The sequence below is a fragment of the Megalops cyprinoides genome, chromosome 24, assembly GCF_013368585.1.
Source record: "Megalops cyprinoides isolate fMegCyp1 chromosome 24, fMegCyp1.pri, whole genome shotgun sequence".
NCBI classification, from domain to species: Eukaryota; Metazoa; Chordata; class Actinopteri; order Elopiformes; family Megalopidae; genus Megalops; species Megalops cyprinoides.
The window spans coordinates 7998831-8023552 of record NC_050606.1 but is presented as its reverse complement, the minus strand read 5'-3'; the positions used below and the strand labels follow the sequence as shown (position 1 = coordinate 8023552).

Sequence of the window (24722 nt, the reverse complement as noted above, 5' to 3'; positions counted from 1 at the left end):
AACATACATGAAATCCAGTGTGATTTGCTGTGGAACACAGTCTATCCAATTCATATGTTAATTTCCACTGGAAAAGAAAAAAAATAGGAAGCCTTTAGTTGTGTATGCCTGTTCTGTACCAGCCAGCTACAAGCAGTGAATGCAGATGTAACCACGTCCACAGACACATATATGGTCTCATTACATTTACATTTATTCATTTGGCAGACACTTTTATCTAAAGCGACTAACAAGTGAGGCAGAATCAACACACACACACACACACACACACACACACACACACAAACACACACGTACACATATTTAGACACACAGGCAACGCACACATTCAAGGGTGGTAGCACGCGGCCATACTCACACACACCCACATACGACACACACACGGGGAAGCACTGCACTGCGCTGACAGAAGGTCAGAGGAAAAGTGATGGACGAGGTGTTTTGTTATTGGCAGCTGGCCTGCGAAGGAGCTTCCGCCTCAGCAGGAGAGACAGGGGGGTGTGCCAGTGTGAGTGTGGTGGGAGCGGGCGCTATGACACGGCCGACGTCCCCACCTACGAGGAGGTGGCCCCCTACCGCAAGCAGCCCGGAGCTCCGCACAGGCTGGTGGTCCTGGTTGGTGAGTGGATTCGTCTGTGGTTTGGCCATGTTGTAACCATGAATGCTTTTTCCTTTCCTTTTATCATGTTTTTCATTCCTATATAATTGGTAGTCCGAGTAAATATGGACAAGTACGTCTGAACTGCACACACAGCTACCCATTCAACAACCGCTTTCTGACGGCCCTTAAAAAGGAAGCTTCCCCACTATTCACTGTAAGGTAAATATTTTCATACGGGTTCTATTATTTGGAAGACACCTATGGGTAATTTCACGTGCAGTGAACCGAAGGCGGTGAATGATCAGCTCCATATCCTCTGCTTTCTCTGTTCCCTCCAGAGTCCCAGCTTTGTTTGGGGTCTTTCTGTGATGTCATTTTAAACGGCGGGACTCCAAATGAGCCAAGAAAGTAGGGGCATTTGTCCAAACATGGTGGTGTCTTCGCTTGGCTTGGCCAGTTGCCTTTCCACTCAATTGAAGCGCATTCATTCCTTATTTTTTGACATCTTAAAATTTCGAAAGTGCTCTAAAGCGCTGATCCCTAATCCTGGGTGCTCGAGATGTCACCGTCAGATTTTGGTGATGATTTAATAAATAAGTACTTCATTACTTTGTTTTTGCACGTTCTTCATAATGCACTATTGAATGAATGGAATTAATGCATTTACTGAAATGTAGTTCAAATCAACAGAGTAGATGTTAGGCAGTGGAGCTGTGTATTTTAAACGTTTCTCTGTGTTCACTTTAATGACATGGTAATGCACATTAATTAAATAATAAGACATACTGATATAGATATGCAGAGCTTGGGGAAATCTTGATAAGACACAGTACATTTGAAAAAGGATATATTGGGGGAAAAACATGCAAACACAACATGCTTCACTCTGGCTCTCATATAAAATCACACCAGGGCTGGCAATGAGAGACCCTTCATTAAATATTTTACTATCATCCTTAAAAATCCTTAAAAAATCTTTCCATTCTTCCGAACGCCCAAACATTTGAAATTAAATGGTGAGCTTTTGGATGTTGTATTCCCAGTCCTCTTACGCTGGGTATCACAGCAGCGCACACTTTCAAACACAGCTCTGAAGTTCAGCTTTATGGAGCCTACAAAAGCTGTATTCACCTCAGTTTTGGCTGATCCCGGTCTGCACTTTGGGCAGACCCAGACGACCCCGCCAGGCAGGAGGTCTGTCTGAGGCTGGAAAGGCCTCTTATTGGCTCTCAGACACTGCATCGTATCTGCTCAGCATTTAGCGTGGATGTTTTAAAGTTCAAACATTACAGGCTGTTCCTCTAATGAAGGCATTGATGAGGTCTGACACTTTTATTAGCAGTTATTTAGCACTGCAACTCTTAGGCACTGTACTCAGTGCCTGGTGGGTCAGAACAGTGGAGCAGGACATTCCATATAATATCAAATTAAACTGAGAAACAATTGAAAAAAAGATGTTGATGTGTGTGTGTAATTTGAAAGGCTGGTCTGTCACATCGTTAATGCTTTTTTTGAACAGTAACCCACAATGAATAGTTTATTTCTCCTCCGACAATAATCCAACCGCAGTGTTCTGCTTCTCTGTAGATCAGGCAGCTTGCTCATTTAGCAGATCATGGTCCTGGCAGCTATTTTAATGTAAAATCTATGTCTGTCCTGTTTGAAGTAACAATGGTGCAATATGTTCAAGGTGGGAACATCTGTTAGTATGTAGATGATGTAATATGTGGAGTTTGCTTAGCAGAACTGCTGAAGTGTAAGGGAGCGTGGATCATTTTTCATCCTACAGCGAGGCCCTCATAGTACGTCTCAACACCGTCTGGCACGCGAGACCGTCATCCATGGAAACCATGTAGCTTCATCTCGGTCCGGCAGCTCTGTCACCGAAGCGAGGTCCACTGCACATAATTTCACTGCTGAGATGAGGGTCATGAAGGGACTTTGTTAATTCCTGCTTCTGGTGTTAACATCTACAGTAATAGTAAGACTTCCCTTACATGCGCGTCTTTTGGCTCGATGATCAGGCCGATCTCACTGCCTTTGTGTGTTTGCTCACACAAGTGTTTGACCAGAGTGAGAACATTCCTCAGGAACAGGACTGACATTCAGACAGCTGCAATAGTTATGCTAACTGTCTAACAAGAATGACTCTCCACCAATCAGAGGATAAAATGTTATCACACAGGAATTACGTGATTCTGACTGGCATGTTTGCGTGTGGGTAACTGAACAGCGGTTTTGCATAGAAACTACACCACATATTTGTGAGGTACCAGTCCACCCATTTTTGAATAAGCAGGAAACCACACAGACTTCTTACACTTAAGTTTCATACCTAAGCTGTCATTTGAATGCCGAATGTGAAAGTGCCTCAGTAGGAATAAAATCCTGCATTTACAATGTTTGCGGCCTACTATATTAAGTAATGAATAACAGCAAATATGTGCAGCTTAATAATGGCCCTGTTAATGTCTGTAAAAAAGCAGAAAGCTGGAAACAGATCTTTTATTTCCAGTAGGTACTGAGAATGCGTTAGTCTCTCTGGTCATGGCTGAACTGAATCCAGTTCATAGAGAGCCTTTGTGCTCACACGGCCGCTTTCTGGCACCAGATCGATCAGCGCTTCCTCCGCAGGAGGCTGCTTTTGACAGTGAACTGAAATGATAGTGCAGGATAGATGGGGAGAAGCCCCTCTGGAGTTGAACAGGGCACCTTTTGTTTTTGCAAAGCACATTTTCCTTCAGAACAATTTTTTTGCCTCCTCCACTATGCCAGAGACAGGACTCGGGACTCGGAGTCCATTTGTGTTTTGTCCCTCTCTGTGAAACGCATTTGCCGTGAAAAAGGAACACTCAATAAGCTGAACTCGTTTCATGCAAGATTAAAATGACAAGTATTCCAGGAATCCTAGTTAATATCAACAGCCTGACTGTGGCTACAGTAGGCTGAGGGACACGCTAGGCTGAAACAGGGTGTTTAGTTGTGCACACAAATGCATTCTCGTTTCATCCATTAAAAGACACAGACACCGGGTCTCTGAATTCATATCACATTGATTATTATGGTGAAGTAAAGATATATTTAGGAGGGAAAAATATTACACAAAATCAACAGAAGTGTGTTGGGAAGCTGCAGTCAGAAGTCCATATTTTACTTTATCAATCATTCAGACATAGTGAAGAACCAAACAACTACCTGACAGGATGGATCGGTTGTTGGATTTTTAAATTGTTCACAAAGTTGTGGTGTGGCACAATTTTGGATTTTTGTTTGTGTTTGTGGTTGTGTCTGAATTTGTGCCTGTGTCTATGTGCATGTGAGCATGCATGCACACGTTTATGTGGCATTCATATTTAGGGCTTCAAGTAATCTGAAGTTAAACTTCAAACAAAATATCCTCTAATCTTGTGCATGTCATCATACCGACACTGACAACTGACAAAACTATTATGTACTGTATTATGTCTGCATACATTGCATTTCTGTACAGACACGGAAACCTGACGGACCACATAACCTAACACTGACAGTAATTCTTGCTTTGGCCCTCAGGACCCAGGGGGGTCGGTCTTAACGAACTGAAAAGGAGGCTAATCATCTCTGACCCGGAGCAATTCAGCGTGGCCGTTCCACGTAAGTCCAGCACCTGACCCTCGACATGTCATGGGCCAAAGGATATTCAGTACTAAAACTCACACATGGGGTTCTTCACATTTGGAACCATCTGTAATTCAGAAAAGAATCTTGTTTATGATGTTTATTAAGAAATGACGGCCATTTATTAAGACGGTCATTTTTTTCAAGGACGCAATCCAAATTTAGTGTGATTCCTGTTGTATTTAGCCTCCTTTAGGACCTTTAACCATTTGCGATTGAGAGTAACTAGCACAAGAAAACTATACAGCAATTTAGCATTCATGTTTTGGCTTTTCTAAGTACTACCTATCTAAAACATAAAATCAGGGCAAGTCAGGTGAAAGTATGGGAGTCATTCCAAAAGACGGTATCACTGAAATCAGAATCAGATTCTCCGTATAAGACTGAAATGAAAGGAGCCACTGAATGAATGTCGCACCTACTCATAAAGGTCTATCATTCCCATGCGAGAGCCTTTCTGGGGTAAACATTCAGGAAGTGCCGCCTGTGTTGAACAGTCAGAGTCACACGTTCTGCCTCTCAGAAGGGGAAGGGGGGGCTTAGTCTCCGCTCTTGTGTAGCCGTCGGCTTTTCGCAGCCGAGTCTGACGGCGGAGAGAGAGAGAGAGAGAGAGAGAGAGAGAGCGACAGAGGGAAGCTGTGTTTTTCTACCTCCTGAAGAAATGCCATTCCTCTGCCTCATGTCCTGGCTCCATGCTCCCCTCCTTTTTTTCTCTCCGAGAGCAGGAGCGAAAGGCCGCCGGCCGCGGGGGCTTCGGTGAGGTCGCGACTCCCGCTGTGATCATTCCGTGAGGGATCACCCTTTAATTCTGCCAACCCATAAATCAGACGTGTTTGGACAAATCGGTTTTACTTGATTTAAATACACACGATGAGAGGTAAAATAGTTGGTGATTAAAGTTTGGGGGCGGGTCAAAAAAATTCTTTTCACCATTGGCACAAATTACTTTGTTTGTAATTATTCAAGTGTAGAAAGAATGTCAGATATTGAAAGTTCAACACTTAAAATGTCACTTGTGTTACAGTCAGACTGTTACTTTCTCCTCAGAGCTTGTTAATTGTTTCCAAATGTGACATGTTATGGCAACGTGTTGCTCATGTGGGATCACCTTCTTATAACCCTTATAGGAAAGCTGTGTGTTAAGACCAGTTTAGATCAAACAAATGATTTCCAGTTAGTCTGTACACATAGTTGGGAGTGAATGTAAGATGTTGGGAGGTTACAAGACCTGTCCTGACCAGGTTCTACGTGTAGAATCCACAAGATTTATTGGGCATTCCTGAGCCAACTGGAGTTGCAAATGACACATGGGGCACCAATGATGGGGTTATATTTGCTGGGGGGGGGCTGTAGTGCAAGCATTTGCTTTAACATAGCATTCGTTTGATTCAGCTTCCTTTCAATAAACACTTGGACAGATTACACTGTTTGGAAAGATAACAAAAATGCTAATGTGTCCCGCTAATGTCTATTTTTGCTGGGTTAAAAAAAGACCCCAACCCTGAGTGGGGTGAATGTCAGATTTATACTTAAAGTAAATAGATAAGCTAAGAAACGAATAAATAGTTCCTACCCATTTATGTACTGACTGCAGACCTTCGCAAACAGCAGTTGATGTCAAGCATTCTAATTTTCTCAAAAAATAAAGTGCATTCTGTGAAAAATGTTCCATAGGCATAGTTTATCAACGGAGACTCAGTGGACATTTCTAATAGCAGCATCTAAGATCACTCGCTCTGTATTTGCACATCAGCAGGGGGGGTCGAAGCTCTGACTTGAGTCCAGCTCCATGGTTTGTTATTCATGGCAGCTACAGCATGGTGGTGATTGAAAGCATGTCACTCAGTCAGAAAAAAAAGCGTGTCAAAAAAATGAGCTAAGATCTAGATTTCTGTTTTACTCTGTATTTCCAATGACATGGAGCAGATGCTGGCCTTAAAAAGCACTCGGCTTCTGTGGTTTGATGAAGCACCCCGCCTCCACCCTACACACACACACACACACACACACACACACACACACACACACACACACACACAAACATGCTCTCTCTATTAGACACATAAACATATGTTATCTAATGGCTGTAACAGCCGTGTCTGCATGAGATATGCACTTCCAGAAGCCAAATCTAACACTTGGATGAGTAAGTGATTATTTGCCGGATTTTCTTCTTCTGGGATTTATTGGGTTCCCATGCTTTCGGCCTGAGACACAGAATCAGTAAATCACGTTGCTGTTCGCCTCTGAACTTTGCTGGCTCCCGCAGCCACACAGAAGCTGCATGGAAAAGCTGATTGTTTGTCCCTCACAACCATCACCTACAGCGAGTGCCCAGTGTGGCTGTGCAGAAACGCTGATACAAAGTTCTCATTTTTTTGGAGCTGTGAAGACAGACACTTGCACTAGTGTACCATGCATGCCTTTTTAAAAACACTGTCATATGTTCCTGTTGGCACCCTATACAAATTGCTCCAGAGCCATTAATGTTTGTTAATGTTAGGACTTTCAATGAACGCCTTAAAGATAAATTGCTGTACATCACATTCTTTTTTAATATTTGCTCGTATGTCTAGGTAAGCTGCCCGATTTCGTGCACAAAGTTTGAGTTTCTTATTTTTTTCTGTGGTTGCATGCATGCAAACTGAAGGTACAGCTACTATATGAGCTGTTTGGTTCTTTTTTTAATTATATGTTTAATAAAATGTATTTGTTGTCAATGTTTATCCAAACCACTCTGCAGACTTTCAAAAAAAGCATATAAAAGCAACTTTTATGTTAACAACGATGGCTCCTTTTCAACTTTATTGTATTGTCTAATGACGTCTGGGAAATGTGTTTTTATTCCAGCCTTGTTTGAACATAATAGAAATGAAGCAATTATAATAAAATCTAGACAATGGAATTAGAACAATGTTAAAGAGTTGGTTCATGTTAATCATGACTGCAGTATGGCACGGACTGGTTGAGGGACGTGGCTGCCCCCCTGTGACCCAATCTCTTTGACCCACAGACACCTGCAGGGCGAAGAGGAGCCAGGAGACTGATGGTGTGGAGTATAATTTCGTTTCCAAACACCATTTTGAAGTTGACATCATCAACAACAAGTATGTATCACACCACAAAACCCACCACAATGAGTGAGGAAAGCTGATGGAGGTAATTGCTTGGTTGGACTTGGACAAGAATTACCTTTTAAGGAGACTGATTTGGTTTGTGCTGGGTATGTCCAACAAAATGAAATATTATCCCGGCATTTTATTGTTAAATATTTACTGTTCTTCACAATATTTACAATTAACTTCAGGTTCCAATCGGATACGCACATTAAATTATAACTAAGAAAGGCTACTAAACTTTTTCAAGCACCATCTCTCTTTGTTAACATAATGTAAAGTGTGTGAAAAGGAGAGATGTGTAGTTGAGCTGGAGATAATATGCTTTTGACAAGGCAGCAGCCCCTTCAGATGTAACAGAGGGCCCATACTGGCTGGAAAGAACATCTGATCTGGGATCAGATTAAAATCCTGGGTGACAACTGCATGAAATATATTGATTTGGGCCTACTCTTTAACTGCCCGTTCTCCTTTACTTCCCGAGCCCAGTGTCTGTCTGCAACGTTTAATTGCCTCTGAGGTGTAAACTGTGTGGTGCGTAGGAGAGTGGAGTGAGAGGGACACGCCGGGGCTCCGGGGATGGAAATTACCGCGGGTAGACCAGAGCTTAGCTGTTATTGTTTCGCTCCATCGCATGTTTGCAGAGCATGCCAGCGACCCCTTCGCCAAGAAAAGTCTTCCCAAAAGCACTGTGGTGCCATGTCGAATGACTACTGCTTTCCAAAGGAAAACCTGCACTCTGGGGAAAATCTCTTTATCCCCTATGTTCTCTTATTTAAGGGAAGCCCAAATTAATTTAAAGCTATTTAAATTCTCTTTAGATGCACTTGATCTGCACATGTTTTCTTAATATTAGCACAGCATTCCTAATGAAAACCAAACCACTGTAATGCCTTAAAAAAACAATAAAAAAATGCAAGCAGTAAACATGAATGCATTATTTATTTTCTTACCAGATGCCTATTATGTACGTGGCATAAGAGCTGGATTTTTGCTTACATTATTAATATTAATAACAGCACATTGCAAAAAGGTGCAACAGCCGTGTTTCAATCAGTATTTGAACCAGCAACCTCAAGCCTCCCTGCCAGCCTGAAATAATGAGGCTATGTAAAAAATATGGTGAAATATCAGTTTGCCGTAGCTTGAGGTGGAGACGTGGATTAAGTGGGGACTTGGCGTTTAAAACAAACAGGTGTTACTGATTGAAAGTGAAACTTAGAAGATTAGATAAAAAATATTACCATGCCAAAATGTCTGGAGTTGTTATCTGCTGAAATATGCTACAACTTCCTCTGTGGATGGGGGTGTAATCCTGATGCTCCTTGCCGAAGGAGGTGATGTTTTATTTACGGAAACATGGTTATTTCAGAGTTGAATCAAGGGATGGAAAGTGGAGATGTGGTTTTTCAAAGGCAGCCTTGTTTTCCGTCCATATGCACGTGCCACACAAAAGGTGACCTCTCTTGTGTACAGGGAGTACAAACAATGTAGTGAGTTATCTCAGGGAACAAACAAGAAGCATGAAGCTTTTCTTAATTGTTGTTCTTACTTGTTCTTAAAATCAACACTTCTTTCTTAAAGTGTTAAGAAGTTTCTTAAAACTTCTTGAAAAAAGAACCCGGTGTCTTGTTGCCTGTATACTCAAGAGACAACGGTTCATATATTTTCTAATACAAACAGTCAATACTTTTAGTTTACATTTACTCGTTTTGCTTTTTTGTAAGAGCAGATTCTTGGGCAATATTTATACAGTATAGTCATATAATGCTAATAACTACTGGTCTGATAACAGGGCTCACAGATCTCAGTTCTTCCTATTCATTTTGGATTCTGTTTTAAATCATATCCCATAAGAGTAGAATCATTGGCATTGTTTTTGTTTTTTAGTCCCAGGCTTTACTGTGCTGTACTGATAGTGATTATTGTGACTGTGAGACTCACAGACCCGTCGTTGTACCCCAGGTTTATTGAGCATGGAGAGTACAAGGGGAATTACTATGGGATCAGTCTGGATTCTGTGCAGTCCGCCCTTGCAGGGAACAAGGTTTGCCTCCTGGACGTGCCAACCCATGTGAGTGCCAAGCTCTAACATTGACTGTGACTGTTCCAGTGTCCACCAGAAAGTGGACAGCTGATGCTTCAATGGACACTGTACCTCCATTTTGACGATCTCAACGATTGAGCTTCTGCTGAAGTCTTGAGTTATTCCCAATCCCCATATACCCCTCTTTCACTATTGTAGAATAACCCCATGGCAAAGAACTACTGAAGAGTAACTAAAAAAAAAAATCACTCCTGAATGCTTTCCTGGAAACATTAACTAATTGTGTGGCCACTTGGTTAGCCAAATGCGTTCTGACAAACATCTTTGGTAGTGATTACCTCTAATTTTCCCCTTTTTCAAGATTTCATTTTTGGCCCCTCTACAAATGTGTGGTAGCAAACGCCCTCTCAAAGTGGCCTATATGTCACGCTTGCTGATTTTTACCTAAAAGCCAGAAGCCAGAATGACATCATCACATCTCTTTTCTAAATTATGTGTTTTGTTTAGGTTATTTTCCCATTGAGACCATAATGGTGTGACAGTGTACTACCAAATGGATTATGCAGACATTTAAAGTCCTGTCAACCTGCACAGGGGAGACCCCTCCGTTTATGTATAGATGGGATGTTTGCATACTTCATACCATCATCATGTGCTTTTTCGTCCAGATAGCTTGGCCTGCTGAAGTTGGGCCATCGCTTTCTGATTAATTTTATGATACGAGGTCATGACTTCCTTGTTTTTTACATTACATTTCTGTCTTCAATTTTTGCTTGAATGAGGTCCCTGTAGAAAAACTAAGAATTTTTCATATTGAGCTCAAATAAATTCTTCTGCTGAAGCCACTCTACAGCAGTGTGCCGCAGTGTGTCAGTATGCTACCCAATGCTTTTCAAGGTGTTGACATCACAGATGGGGGTAGCAGTATGTCATTACGCTCCCAAATGCTGTGCAAGGTGTTGACATCATCGATGGAGATAGCAGCGTGTCTGTTTTCTAAGAAACGCTGTGCGAAGCCTTTACAGCATAGACCGGGACAGGAGAATGGGAACACAGTCCGCACGTCTGCCAAAGCACGAGTTCGGTTTTAGAAGTCTTACTCCCATTTTGTGTTTAGGCCCATAAGAAACAGCCACCCCTTACAGACTTAATGGCACTGTTCTCCTTCACACCTTGCAGAGGATAAAACCCTTACGGACGAAGGAGTTTAAGCCTTACGTGGTTTTCGTGAAGCCCCCGTCTCTACAGCGTCTGCAGCAAAGCCGGAGGAACGTGAAAGTCATCTACAGCCAAGACGAAAAGGGATCAGCCAAGCTATTCTCGGTAATATGTGAAAGGATATGGAGACTTCTGGTGAAAACACTGGAAAAAACACATTGCCCTTAATCTGTATCCTCCTGATTAACAGGAACCAGCATGCAGTATAAATTCATTTGAGAAATAATTAGTCTTAATCATAATAAGTCATAATTAATTATGTAAAACTTTAATCAGATGGCGATCTAATTAGACTGTTATGATTCCAAGTGCTGGAGTCTCGAGAGTTTGATCAGATGGTGAGAGGAAACACATATACCGTAATGGGATTCTTGCTAGCAAGTTTCAGGAATCCTCATCCCTCCATTTTCCCTCTAGGGATGAGGTAACGCGCACACCTTGCAGTGCAGAGCCACAGCAAATGAGTCCTACCTGCAAGGCACTGCCATGAGTCCGCAGGGCATAAAATTTGCTGAGATGGGCTTTAGTCTACAGTGTTCATACCGTGGACAATCTCTCACTGTGAATCATATTACATGCATTAGGAGGGAGGGCCAAACATAAACACCCCCCACCACAAGAACACACACACACACACACACACACACGCACACACACACACACACACACTGCCTGAGCTGAAGGGGTGCTCCATGACCCTGACAGCATCCTCTCACCTCCCCCTAACCTCTCCATCTACCTGCTGTCCCCACTATCCAGGTCACTCAGCTCTGATATTCCTTCCTGCTTCCTCTCTCTTGCCCCTACCACTAAACAGTGGAGCCCACGCTCCAACTTTTACACGTAAAATACCATTCCACACATGGTTGTCCACAATTTAACCTCCTGTATACTGCTTTAAGTTGTTTCTGCTTCCAAAGCATAGTACACAGGCACAGTACAACATTGCTGCAGTTAATGCTTTCTAAGTTCTAAATGACCTCAGGATCAAACTGTGAGAAAAGCTTTAACACTTTAGATTGAAAGCATTAAGTTCAGCAATTTTTCAAAGTAGACTGCCAAACCACAAACATTTTCTCACTCACACGCAACTTTGACCAATCAGTTGCAGAGGCAGATACATAATATTATATTTTTATATATTTAGAAACATAAGGCACACTTTTCCTGGCCAGCTTGTGTGATTTTTCACAACATGATGAGAATATTCTGTTTTAGCCTCTGTGTGAGGTTGGGACTGACATATCTGAGGGGTTCATGTTGAGTCTGAGTACTCATAAGGAGTGGAAGGTCAAAGGTAACATCAGTGCCATCGATGAACTCTGAGACAAAGTCTCAGAGCATAGTGCCAAATTTTGCTCACAAAAAAATTTAAACTGTATATTTACAAATAAATGCTTTTACTTTACTTACTATCTTTATAATAGTAGTAAGTGTTGCTTTTATTAGTAGTAATCATGGTGTTGTTATTACTGCTTCAAAACTAGTGGTCTTAAAAGCAGACAAATCACTTTTGCAAAAGATAATATAACACTGGTATCAAATTGACTTCAAACAAAACAAGTGACTTCTTGGTATATAACTAGGTGTGTTATATTATAATAATGTGATACTGCACTGTCTTCTGGATGAAATGGCAGTGAAATACATAATTAGCCTTTCCTGCTAAAAGCATCTCTGCTTTTTTTTCCACAAAGCTGACAGGTGATGTCTCTCTCATAAAAAAAGGGAACAGGAACCAGACGATTAAGGAACCAGACACCTTTGTGACTCAAAACTCTGTTATTAGTACCAAGGGGCAGGTGCACTTTAGTCGAATCCATAAAATCATATTTTTCAGCCAGGGCCTAACAGCCTGTACAACAGCCAATGCTCCTTCTCGGAGAGCCTTGATAAGCACTTATTTCACTTTGGAGTTGCTCTCAGCTGGCTCAGAGGAGAGATACCAGCAGGGCACGGTAGAAGCATTCTCCTGAGGATAATTATTAAACCCAGAGTCTGGTCAGAATTGGACCCAACGTCTGAGTGAAGTCACTCGAATAGCTGACCACAAAGAAAAATAGCTAGGGTCAGCTCAAATCACTGGTAATGTCATGTGAAGTCATTTATTCTCCAGCCAAAAACATTTTTGTCCCTGAAAGTTCAGAACCAGGTTCTGAACTGGCGAAGACAAGTCTTTGTGTGTGTGTGTGTATGTGTGTGCGTGTGTGTGTGTTTCTTCAAAATATGTGATGCTACTAAAATGAGCTTGTGAAAACTGCAGAATATTATAGGAATTTGTGGCAGTTTTTTACTGTCTGTGTTTATGCATGTCTGTTCATTACATCTAGAGGTGGTTAAAAATATTCATTAGATTTATTTCTTTTTCTTATGCATCTAAAAGGAGGAAGACTTTGAAGAAATGATCGTTTCTGCCCAGGTGATGGAGACCCAGTATGGCCACCTGTTTGATAGAGTCATAGTCAACGATGACCTTGCCACTGCCTTCAGAGAGCTAAGGTCGGCATTGGAAAAAGTGGAGTCGGAGACCCAGTGGGTCCCAAGACACTGGACACTCCCCTAAAAAAGGCAGAGGAGTTATATCAGTAAAAATAATGGATTCAGACACAGTTAGCTCAAATTTATGAAGGGCTGTATTTTTGCTTCAGCTCTTCCTCAATGAAATAAGCCTTGCGCTTTGGTATTGCGCATAGATGACTGCTTTCCGTCCATATAAATACAGAGGAAGCACCAAATTAGTGTTTGAGTATGTACAGACTGCCATTTCCTGATTGGCCATCAGCTGTGGCTACTCTGTGCGACTGCCATCCAGACCTGAGCCAGCACAGGCTTATGTCTTGGTGTGCTTGGAACATTAGTTTATAGAGACCAGAGAAGAGATCCCTTCTGTCTGGATGGAAAGTTTATATGACTGTTCATGTATAGCATTCAGCCTCAGACAGAAGAAAACCATTTGCCTTCACCGTCATAGTTTTTTTTTTTTTTTTTTTTTTTAAATGAAGTTTTGAATTCTTAAATTAGCTTAAACTTTTAAAACAGAAGATTTTGGTTAGACGGCAGACTGATTTTGCAGAGGTACATTCAGGAAGGAGTGGATATAATTTTATTAAAGATGATTTCATACATTTTAATATTTTGTCCATTTAACAGACTTTACTATGTGTTTTTTTCATTCAGTCCTTTAGTATAATTTTTATGCATTGTAATTCCTACATGTTGCTCATGGTTTTGCAAATGTACCACAGCATTCCATCACTACACGGAAGCTCATTTTATAAATAGAGACTGACATATTGTATAAGAAAATAAAACTGAGAGAAAGTTTAGGGTTGGATATACCAAGGACTTCCAAACTGACTATGTATGGGCCATTTACTTTTTATTCATTTGTTACATCCAACCAAATTCTTTTACTGTGGTTTCAAGCTTCGATTCTACAAACATGTTAAATGTAAACTAAATCATCTCCAAGAACAGCCATTGATGTCTTGTACGCATTTTTCATTTCATCCAGGAGCCATTAAGTACCAGACTTTTGTGTTCTATTATGAGGAATGTTCCCATTCTCATTTAATTATGCTCAACTGTAGCTGCATTTAACCCCATTAAATGGGTCTTAAACAAGAAACAAAACAGAGAAACAAAATATTTCCAGATTTGCATTAAACAATGCTAAATAGCTACATCTGACTCAACAAGGTTTATTTAACATATTAAAGGTTAAGTTGCCTGTTATTTTGGGTGAGCCAAGCTCTCTTTCTCCAGTCTCCGACTCAGTCTCAGACTCTAATTGTAAATTACCAAGGAACATCTCATTGAGCAATGGTTAAAAACTGTGTGTGTGTGTGTGTGTGTAACAGCAAAAGAGAGAGAGGTGATGATGTAGTGGAGAGTTTTTATAAATGCTTGTTAGTCCCTCCTGCATCCTAATAATGTCATTCCATCACAACCAGCAATACTACAGTCCAGCGTCCTGCAATGCTGCATGACTTGTATGACTGTTAGTGACACTTCCGTATATCTTTGTTCTTGTCCTTGTCTAGCTATCGCTTGAAGCATAACAATGGTGCACTGCACACATACATCCCCTTCACATCTGTATTTGTAAGTGAAAAAAAAAAATCATTTTGTCTCTTATCTCTCCCAGAAGGCTCTACCAATGTTTTCTTGCATATTTTCCCTTCATTTCCAAAAAACATTCCCCTCTTTATTTCAATAGTTTCTGTGAATAAGAATTCTGGAGCTAGCAGAAACTCATTCTGCTGACTGTGTACGCTATATTAAACAGGATTTAAGCTGATAGATATGTGTCTTTTATGTTTTTGAGTCTCATGTTAAAATATTAATCTAAAATCTGATCTTTAAAAGTCAAATAAATGCATTAGTACTGTACTACACCATGGGGTTTGCCAGTTTTTAAATGTCTTTAACTGTAACATGAGCTCCTCATTTCATATGTCTCTTTGATCATGTTGTTTTGTAATATTCATAGGGAACACAGAGAACTTGTTTTTATTGTAGCCTTAGTTGCAAACAGTCATGCACTTCCATTGTTTTTTTTTTAATATAGAACAGGCACATCCTGATCTTGCATGGCTTGCTTATGAAGCCTGACTTTGTGCCCTTGCCTGCACTTACCAAGAGACAGCTAAGAAAGCATAAGGAGACATGCACCAGAGCCTAGCTGCATCATCATGTTCTTATTTTAGCTTCATATGTGATTTCATGGGTCAAGGACGAGCCTATTTTCAAAGTCCACTGTCTGATAATATGATGGATCCACACCCACTCTAATATTAAGACCACTGAACATTCTACCAATGCATATATACCATTTTGGTTGTAAAAACTGTATGAATAACAAACGCCCCTACATATTCCAGTGTATCTTGTGCGTACTTTTTCATTTTTAGTTGGGTTTTGAAAAACCCCTGAACGCCTTTCAGGATCACATTAAGAAATATTCTTTTTAGCAGGAGACTTTGAACTCATGGGGAACATCTGGGCTTCTGTGCAAGGCGAGCATCACGGTCCCTGTAATAAATAAAATAAAATAAAAAAAAACTATCTATATATTAGCTTCATCGCGACCATATAAAAAGGCTTAGTCCACCTCTCAAACCGTTTCAACTGTTTTGCCAGTTAAAATGAAATATGACGACACGCACAGCGCTTTGGGGTGGCTTCAGGAGACTGCAGCGCAGTCTGGGTGCTGTCTAAGACACCGCTGCACTTGCAACTCCCACACATCATCCCAGCTGTGCCGTGAGAGCAGCAGCAGTGAGGTAGCTCCGATTGTAACCTCTGCTGACGGCGTCGGAGGAGTTATGGAGTGCGCTGAAGGGCAGTCATTACTTGCACACACATTTGTGTTTGCTAACATCCCCCCACCCCCGCTCCAAGAAATAACACAGCTGGGACTGGTGCTGATACCCGCAAGTTTAATCTGCTGTATGTTTCAAAGTGTCTTCATTCCTGATTCATCCATGGTTGCATGTGTCTCCCATTAAGACCGCTTCCAGGAATAGTATTACTGTATATCTGTTTACAGTGCTGCATTTTACATACATATTCATGCATTTCCAAATAGATACCTATTCTGTATATTCGGTGTACCATGGATTTCTTTGTTAAAAAAAAAATGGTCTTTTATTTATATTATGAATTTGCTACAAATGGATTATCTCATCATCTGAGGGTTTCATAAAATAATCAATCAGACAATGGATCTTCTGAATCAGTTCTGAGGATGTCATGTCTGTCAGCTATGAAGGTGCATGGTGATGGGCATACGCCATCCAGATGAAGTAGAGATGGGTGACTCGACATTGAGTCCCGTGCACCACGATACCCTCAAACATAACCTCCGCCGATCAAGCTGTGAAGCATCTGATCACCTCACTTCGCTCCTCCCTGTCCTCCCCTTCTCTCAAATGGTGACCCAACAAACCGGGCACACCGCTCCCCACAGTCATTGCTCACCACGGCAGGGTGCCCTCCACCTTTCTCCACAGACTCAGCTGGGATCCCCTCTGGGATGGTAAAATGACGATGTTTCTGAAAGCAGTGCTGTGATGCATGTACCAGCCACGCCTTGGCTTTGCTGGCACAGTAGGAGGCTGAGTCTATGGTAAATGGCTTTGCTCTGGGTCATGCACCTTTACAAGCTGATGTAATCTCCAATAAAGAGCTATCAGCACAGTGAGAGTTATATGTGTTGAGCAGATGAGTGCAGACATATGGCCAAGTCTGGTTGAAAGGGACGTTGTTATGAAAAGGTCTCCTCCACTCAGACTCTCTTAAAACTTAATGCATCTAAAACATAACACCCTATTCAAATAAACAGCAAAAATATATATATTTAAGCATAATTAAATATCAATCTAATAATTAATCTTATTCATATCATAACTGAATATTGTGGTTTATGGCTATTCCTTGACACAGGTTTGAAGAAATCCAATCCAAAATAACATCCTGAAATAAGCTTAAATGGTTTGTGTGTTCTGAACTGTGTAGACTTGACAAAAGGATAAAGGAGCAGTGTTTTTGGCATCAGCTACAGAGTCAGAACATTGACACTGTCCCAGCAGATCTTGTGGTAGCAGGTGCTGATGTTGGTGAGTGACGTTGGAACTGCCCTGGGAAGGCAGAGCCGGAGTGGTGCGGAGTTTGGCTGCTGGGATGCCTTTTAAACGATGGGGCAATGAGTGATTCCCAGCAGAGTGGAGTGACAGGCGGACCACACGAGGCCGAACCTGCCCGCATGAACCCGAGTGCAAACGCCAGAGAGAGTAACCCAGCTCCCGTGTCTCTCCACACCACCCCTGGCTAAAGCAGTCAGACCACAGAAGCCTGCACGCTGCCCAGAGAGCTATCCATCACTGTGGTCTGTGTGGCTACTCCGTCAGCATGCACCGACAGCGTGCCCTCTTCTACAGACACGGGCCTCACACGTTTTGACAATGAACATGCAACATCTGTCCTTTTGTTGACTTAAGATGACCCATGTATCTCTCTTAGACCAGAATGCTGAAGTTGTGTGTTTTGTGTGTTTTGGACCATTAATTATTTAAGATTATTTTCAGTATTTTTACTGGCACCTTTGGCACTATTTTCTTTGGAGGAGCTGAGACTCATCCTGTTTTTAGGCATTAGGCACAGAGCTCCACCCCTGCACAGGCTAAGGTATCACCCTGTGGAGTTTATACACACATGTGGTACTTCTGTTTAATGAAGGTCATCAAGGTATCAAACCTGAAGTGCCTGTGTGTGTTTCCTGGTTTTCACTCCATCCTCTGCTCCTACTTGCTTCATTAGTCCCGATTGTTAACTCAGTTTGAAAATGCATGTAAATGATAAGTCAAGACTGAAGATTACTCCAGTACTGCCCAGAATGTATTTTGTGAAATCCATAGGTGTAAATGCAAATGGTTAATTAATAAAGCAGGCAAATTAAGCTAAGCCAAGGAATTTGAATAGAACACAACCACTAAGCAACCATAACTCAAATCGCCAGAAACTTGTTTCTTATTAAAGTATTTTGTCTTAAATATTTTTCTGATTTAACCCCATTTAAACAAGCTTATTTGTTACCATATTATAAGAATTTAAAACCGCATTACTATTTACATAAATTCACACATGTACATGCACATCTTGGGATGCCCACGGTTGCATGCTTCTCTTTTTAGGTTAGTATTTGTTAATACAATCATAGTGACACTTGAACTTGTAAACCCTGAACATGACCATTTTTACAACTGTGTAATTTTTTTTTTGAAGTATAGAAATTATCATTATCAGTCTAGTTTTTTTCTGAAATTCCCAGTGATATATTGACAGATTAATCAGTACAAAGCTTACAGTTGTAAAAAATCAAGTTGGACTGAATAAGGGCAATTTAGAGATCAGTGATTGCCAGAAAATACACTTTGAACGTGTGGTTTCCTTTGGTAATATATATATACAAGCTGCTAAGATTTGCCATAGTTATTTCTGCCATAAATCTGTGCATTCATAAATACATTTCACTTCGCTATATTTGACAAGCAGAAATATGCTCCAAAGAAAACATGGACACTAACCAGTTAAAGATATTCACATTGCTAAAAAGCCATAATTACAGTTCTACATCTTGTAATGATATTCATTTTTTACAGGGAAAGCATTTTCTACAGTATATGATTTTGTTTTCTTTATAAAAACGGGTTTAGTAAAGCACCCATTGACTTTTATTGATGCAATTTTTAAGGAACCTTTTTACTCATCAGGACCTATTTCCACATTTCAGTGAAATGAAAACAACTCACAGCATTTCAGTACTTTGATTGCTTTTGACCAAAGAATTGGTCTCCGCAGAGTTTATTTTATAACGCTGAATTTCATAAGAAAACTGTGAGCTGCAATTCTCTTTACTTATCTTATTGCTGAGTACCAGAATTTTTTTTATCTAATTTCGTGTTTCATAATTTCATCAAAGAAAGAGTCACCCAGAAACACTGCTTCAAGGTTCCCAAGGAATCTGAAATATAATTCCTAAAATAATCTGAAGAGTTCAATTAATAAATATACATTTGAATACTTGCCACTTGTAACAACAAGTCACGGAGGAGCTTTCTGCGCTGTCAGTTTCCATGACAGAACATAACACACAGCACCAACCTTTGACAGGCACTGTCTTTCCTTGTCAGGTAAGCTTGCATTCCCACTCCACTGGAGAAGGCCAAAATTTCCAGACATTGAGAGCATCTCTATAAAGGCAACTATATTTGACTGAAACAATCTACAGACACAACAGATGCTGCAAAGTCTACCTCTGTCAGTGGAGGATAATAAAGAGCTGTCTTCCATGGAATTCCTCTTCGCGCCACACCTATCAAAGGGAAACTCCCTCATTCAACATGAAACACCAGCAGAGTGCTCACTGTAGAGGCAGAAATGCTTTTCTATGCTAAAGGTATTTTCTCCAGGGCACTCCAAACAACTGATCTTCATGCTGCTTGTGTACCTCTACAACTCAGTGAAGAAACACTTCCACCTGCTGCCGCTGGCTGAGTAGAAATAGCACTGGGGACAGAATTTGTGAATCACTGTTCACCAGAGGAGAGCGGGGCAGAGAGAGAAAGGAGATGGTTTATTTAGTGAGTCATTTTACAGTATTGCCTGTTCAGAGCCAGTCCAGCACATCACCGATTTCCACATCAAACATTCAAGATAACCTCATTTTCCGTTAACCTGCATCCCAGTAAGCCTGATAATGGCTCATCCATGGTTCATCAACAGGAAATTAATATCTACCAGACATTCCAGACGATGTGACACACATCCTCTAAAAAGTGTTTTCTCGAATGTGCCAACAGTTAAACTCCTTAATGTGTAACTTGGCTTTAGTTTAATGCTATCCTGGATATATGGCATATATGTGCAAAACCTCACTCAAATGAAGTTTTAAAAAAAAAAAAAGCATTTTACAACAACATTAAATATTTCAGGCCAACAATAAGACCACTGTTCCATGGTAGTACATCCTGGGACATGTGCATGTTGAAGTTATACTGAGCGGAGTGCATTTTTAATGGCAGCTACAGGTGACGCACACCCACACTGATGTTTCATACAGCGCTCAGACACAACCGTGACTGTTATTTATCTTCTTTTAAAACCTCGCTCTTGGGGGCTGGGGGACATGGGAATGGTGTATAGAAATGTTTCTTTTATCTGTGGACTCTGGGGAGATTTTGACATGGGTGTAGGAGTCTGCACATGGGAAAGGCATCATGTTCCTGTTAGGATGCTTATTCACCCACGCTTTTGTACAGGAAGTTTCCAGGCCTCTGGAATTTAAACGGCATCTATACAGTACCAGCATAACTTATTTACAAAACACACTTATGCTCAAGATTGGCGGGGGGGTTAACTCAAAATACATATACCTGACCCATGCTTACTTTGAAAAAACAAGCAGGCAGTTTCAGTTGTCAGTGTTGGGCAGACCTTGGATTGACCAGGAACAGGGGTCTTTTATTCCAGTAATGTAAATGTTCAGGAGGAAGTTAAGACTACGGTTTTCAGAGTGAGGGATATCTAGAATACCGCCTGATGTAAGGTGAACTGAATGAACTTTTCATAAGAGGCCGAGGGGATGAAATCTTCTCCAAATAGACCCCTTTCTGTCGGCCTAATGTTTGTCTGCATCGTACTGCCAAATCATACAGTGGTCCAGGAGGACGTTTATCAAGAGACTCCTAAATGTGCTGTTCTATGAACACACTCGCTCGTAATGCGAACAGATGTGTTCAGTCTGTTTTCAGAAAAGCACATTTCTCATTAAGCATGTGCTGATTTTATTTCGATATTCACATCGCTTTTTTTTTGTGATACAAACTATTCTCAGATTGAACTGTGAAGACCGTTAGGCAAGTCTTTTCTCAGAAGTTTCTTTCTCTTTATTTAAGCTGTGCTTGCCACAAGGTTCCTGTAAAAAACACACTTCAATAAACAAATATAGTTTCTAATCAAATGATAACTTTAGGAAAACTGTGTAAAAAGGGGGGGGGGGGGTTACTTTGTGTCAAGCGTGATGTCATTACTTACAGTGCTGGCCAAAAGTATTGGCACCCCTGCAATTCTGTCAGATAATGCTCAATTTCTCCCAGAAAATGATTGCAATTACAAATGTTTTGGTAGTAATATCTTCATTTATTTTGCTTGCAATGAAAAAACACAAAAGACAATGAAAAAAAAATTAAATCAATTATCATTTTACACAAAACTCCAAAAATGGACCGGACAAAAGTATTGGCACCCTCAGCCTAATACTTGGTAGCACAACCTTTGGACAAAATAACTGCGAACAACCGCTTCCGGTATCCATCAATGAGTTTCTTACAATGCTCTGCTGGAATTTTAGACCATTCTTCTTTGGCAAACTGCTCCAGCTCCCTGAGATTTGAAGGGTGCCTTCTCCAAACTGCCATTTTCAGATCTCTCCACAAGTGTTCTATGGGATTCAGGTCTGGACTCATTGCTGGCCACTTTAGAAGTCTCCAGTGCTTTCCCTCAAACCATTTTCTAGTGCTTTTTGAAGTGTGCTTTGGGTCATTGTCCTGCTGGAAGACCCATGACCTCTGAGGGAGACCCAGCTTTCTCACACTGGGCCCTACATTACGCTGCAAAATTTGTTGGTAGTCTTCAGACTTCATAATGCCATGCACACGGTCAAGCAGTCCAGTGCCAGAGGCAGCAAAGCAACCCCAAAACATCAGGGAACCTCCGCCATGTTTGACTGTGGGGACCGTGTTCTTTTCTTTGAAGGCCTCGTTTTTTTTCCTGTAAACTCTATGTTGATGCCTTTTCCCAAAAAGCTCTACTTTTGTCTCATCTGACCAGAGAACATTCTTCCAAAATGTTTTTGGCTTTCTCAGGTAAGTTTTAGCAAACTCCAGCCTGGCTTTTTTATGTCTCTGGGTCAGAAGTGGAGTCTTCCTGGGTATCCTACCATAGAGTCCCTTTTCATTCAGACACCGACGGATAGTACAGGTTGACACTGTTGTACCCTCGGACTGCAGGACAGCTTGAACTTGTCTGGATGTTAGTCGAGGTTCTTTATCCACCATCCGCACAATCTTTCGTTGAAATCTCTCGTCAATTTTTCTTTTCCGTCCACATCTAGGGAGGTTAGCCACAGTGCCATGGGCTTTAAACCTATTGATGACACTGCGCACGGTAGACACAGGAACATTCAGGTCTTTGGAGATGGACTTGTAGCCTTGAGATTGCCCATGCTTCCTCACAATTTTGCTTCTCAAGTCCTCAGACAGTTCTTTGGTCTTCTTTCTTTTCTCCATACTCAATGTGGTACACACAAGGACACAGGACAGAGGTTGAGTCAACTTTAATCCATTTTAACTGGCTGCAAGTGTGATTTAGTGATTGCCACCACCTGTTATGTGTCACAGGTAAGTAACAGGTGCTGTTAATTACACAAATTAGAGAAGCATCACATGATTTTTCAAAGGGTGCCAATACTTTGAAAATGCCGGCCCATTTTTGGAGTTTTGTGTAAATTGATACTTGATTTGACTTTTTTTTCTTTCTCTTTTGTGTTTTTTTATTGCAAGCAAAATAAATGAAGATATTACTACCAAAACATTTGTAATTGCAATCATTTTCTGGGAGAAATTGAGCATTATCTGACAGAATTGCAGGGGTGCCAATACTTTTGGCCAGCACTGTAGATAGTTAAGTTGTTCTTGCTTAATCAATTTAGCTTCAGTTAGTTTGGCAAGTGTTTCTGAGGAATAACTTTTTCTTGCAAACTTGGTAGCTAGCTGTAGGAGTTCTGATATCTGTGATATAGTGTACAGTAGGTTGTTTGTTAAAAATATCTGCATGTATATCTTTGTTTAAACAGAAAGTTAAAATATAATAGCTGCAATACAGAAGACTAGACTGCCACTGACTGCTAGTCTAGTGGAAGGAAAGTCTCCTAACCTACAAGCATGCCCTCACAGCTACCAGATCCAAATATTTCTCTACCCTCATTGAGAGAAACAAGAACAATCCTAGGTACCTGTTTAGCACAATCGCCAGATTAACCAAGAGTCCTGCATCAGTTAACCCTACCATACCAGCAATTTATAGTAGCAATGATTTCATGAACTTCTTTGATAGTAAAATCTTAAAAATAAGAGACACAATACAATACACAATACAAACAATACACAATACACAATACACAATACAAACATCGACTTCTGCCTCCTGCCTGGCCAGTCCCATTCCAGATTATGTAGGTATGTCTATTAGGCCCGCCTCACGCTCTGACTCTTTTATACCCATTGAATTTAGCGACTTTTCTTCTTTTATCAATTCATCTAATAACTCTACCAGCCAACTTGACCCCATACCAACTGGCTTCCCAAAACAGCTACTGCCTGTAATTGGCACACCGCTATTAAATCTTATCAACGCCTCCCTTACATCTGGACACGTACCTCAGCCCTTCAAAGTAGCAGTTATCAAGCCTATTCTGAAAAAGCCCAATCGTGATCCCAATGATCTGTCAAACTATAGGCCCATCTCGAACCTTCCATTCCTCTCAAAAATTCTGGAAAAAGCAGTATCAAAGCAACTTTGTGCCTTTTTACAGTTTTTCAGTCCGGATTTAGGCCTCACCACAGTACGGAAACCGCTCTCCCGAAAGTGCTGAACAACCTTCTCCCTTGCCCCGAGTTCAGCCATCAAAGACCTTGGTGTTGTTATTGATCCCGAGCTCTCTTTCGAAGCTCGCATAACAAACACCAAAGGACTGCCTTCTTCCACCTGAGAAATATAGCTAAAATCTGGAAAATCGTATCAATTAACGACGCTGAAAAATTCCATGCCTTTGTAACATCCAGATTAGACTACTGTAATGCCCTCTTGTCAGGATGTGCAAACGTCTCATTAAAACCCCTTCAGCTGGTGCAAAATGCAGCTGCTCGAATCTTAAAACTAAATGCTTTGAGCACATTACCCCAGTTCTGGCTTCTCTCCATTGGCTACCTATTAAATACCGGATCGTTTTTAAAATACTCTTACTCACATTTAAGGATTTAAATGGGCTTGCCCCCTATCTTAAGGACCTTCTTCACCCATATCTTCCGCAGAGAGCCCTTTGCTCCCAAAATGCCGGGCTTCTCATCATTCCAAGAGTGGGCAAAACTTCTGTAGGTGGTAGAGCCTTTTCCTATCAAGCCCCTCTCCTGTGGAACAGCTTACCCTCTGCTATTCGGGGAACAGACTCTCTCTCCACCTTTAAGTCTAGGCTCAAAACATATCTATATAGTAAATCCTTCATCTGAGGGACATGGCCTGGTGCTGGCGTGGATCATAATGTCTCTGGTGGACTAAGTGGTCATTGCTTTCATGGACTCTGTGCCGTGATCTGGTGTTGACTGTCTTAGGGTCGCCCTCATGACTATGCCAGTCCCTTGCCTCCCGTCCCCTAGGTATGCTGCCATAATGTTAGCCTGCCGGGGTTTTTTCCTTGTTGCACACTGGCACCTTTTTCACTGCCCCTCTCCTGCCTCTCTGTTCT

At 41.2% G+C, this 24722-nt stretch overlaps 1 protein-coding gene across 1 annotated transcript in view; it reads left to right on the top strand.

Annotated features, from left to right (window-relative positions):
• Positions 1-13202, top strand: part of LOC118771535 (MAGUK p55 subfamily member 7-like) — a 55771-nt gene extending 42569 nt beyond the window's left edge. Inside the window, exons 13-18 of the mRNA XM_036519542.1 lie at positions 455-619; positions 4154-4234; positions 7272-7365; positions 9340-9448; positions 10601-10744; positions 13023-13202. Of these exons, the coding sequence (XP_036375435.1) occupies positions 455-619; positions 4154-4234; positions 7272-7365; positions 9340-9448; positions 10601-10744; positions 13023-13202 (773 nt within the window). The remainder of the gene's footprint in view (positions 1-454; positions 620-4153; positions 4235-7271; positions 7366-9339; positions 9449-10600; positions 10745-13022) is intronic.
• The last annotated feature ends 11520 nt before the right edge of the window (positions 13203-24722 follow it).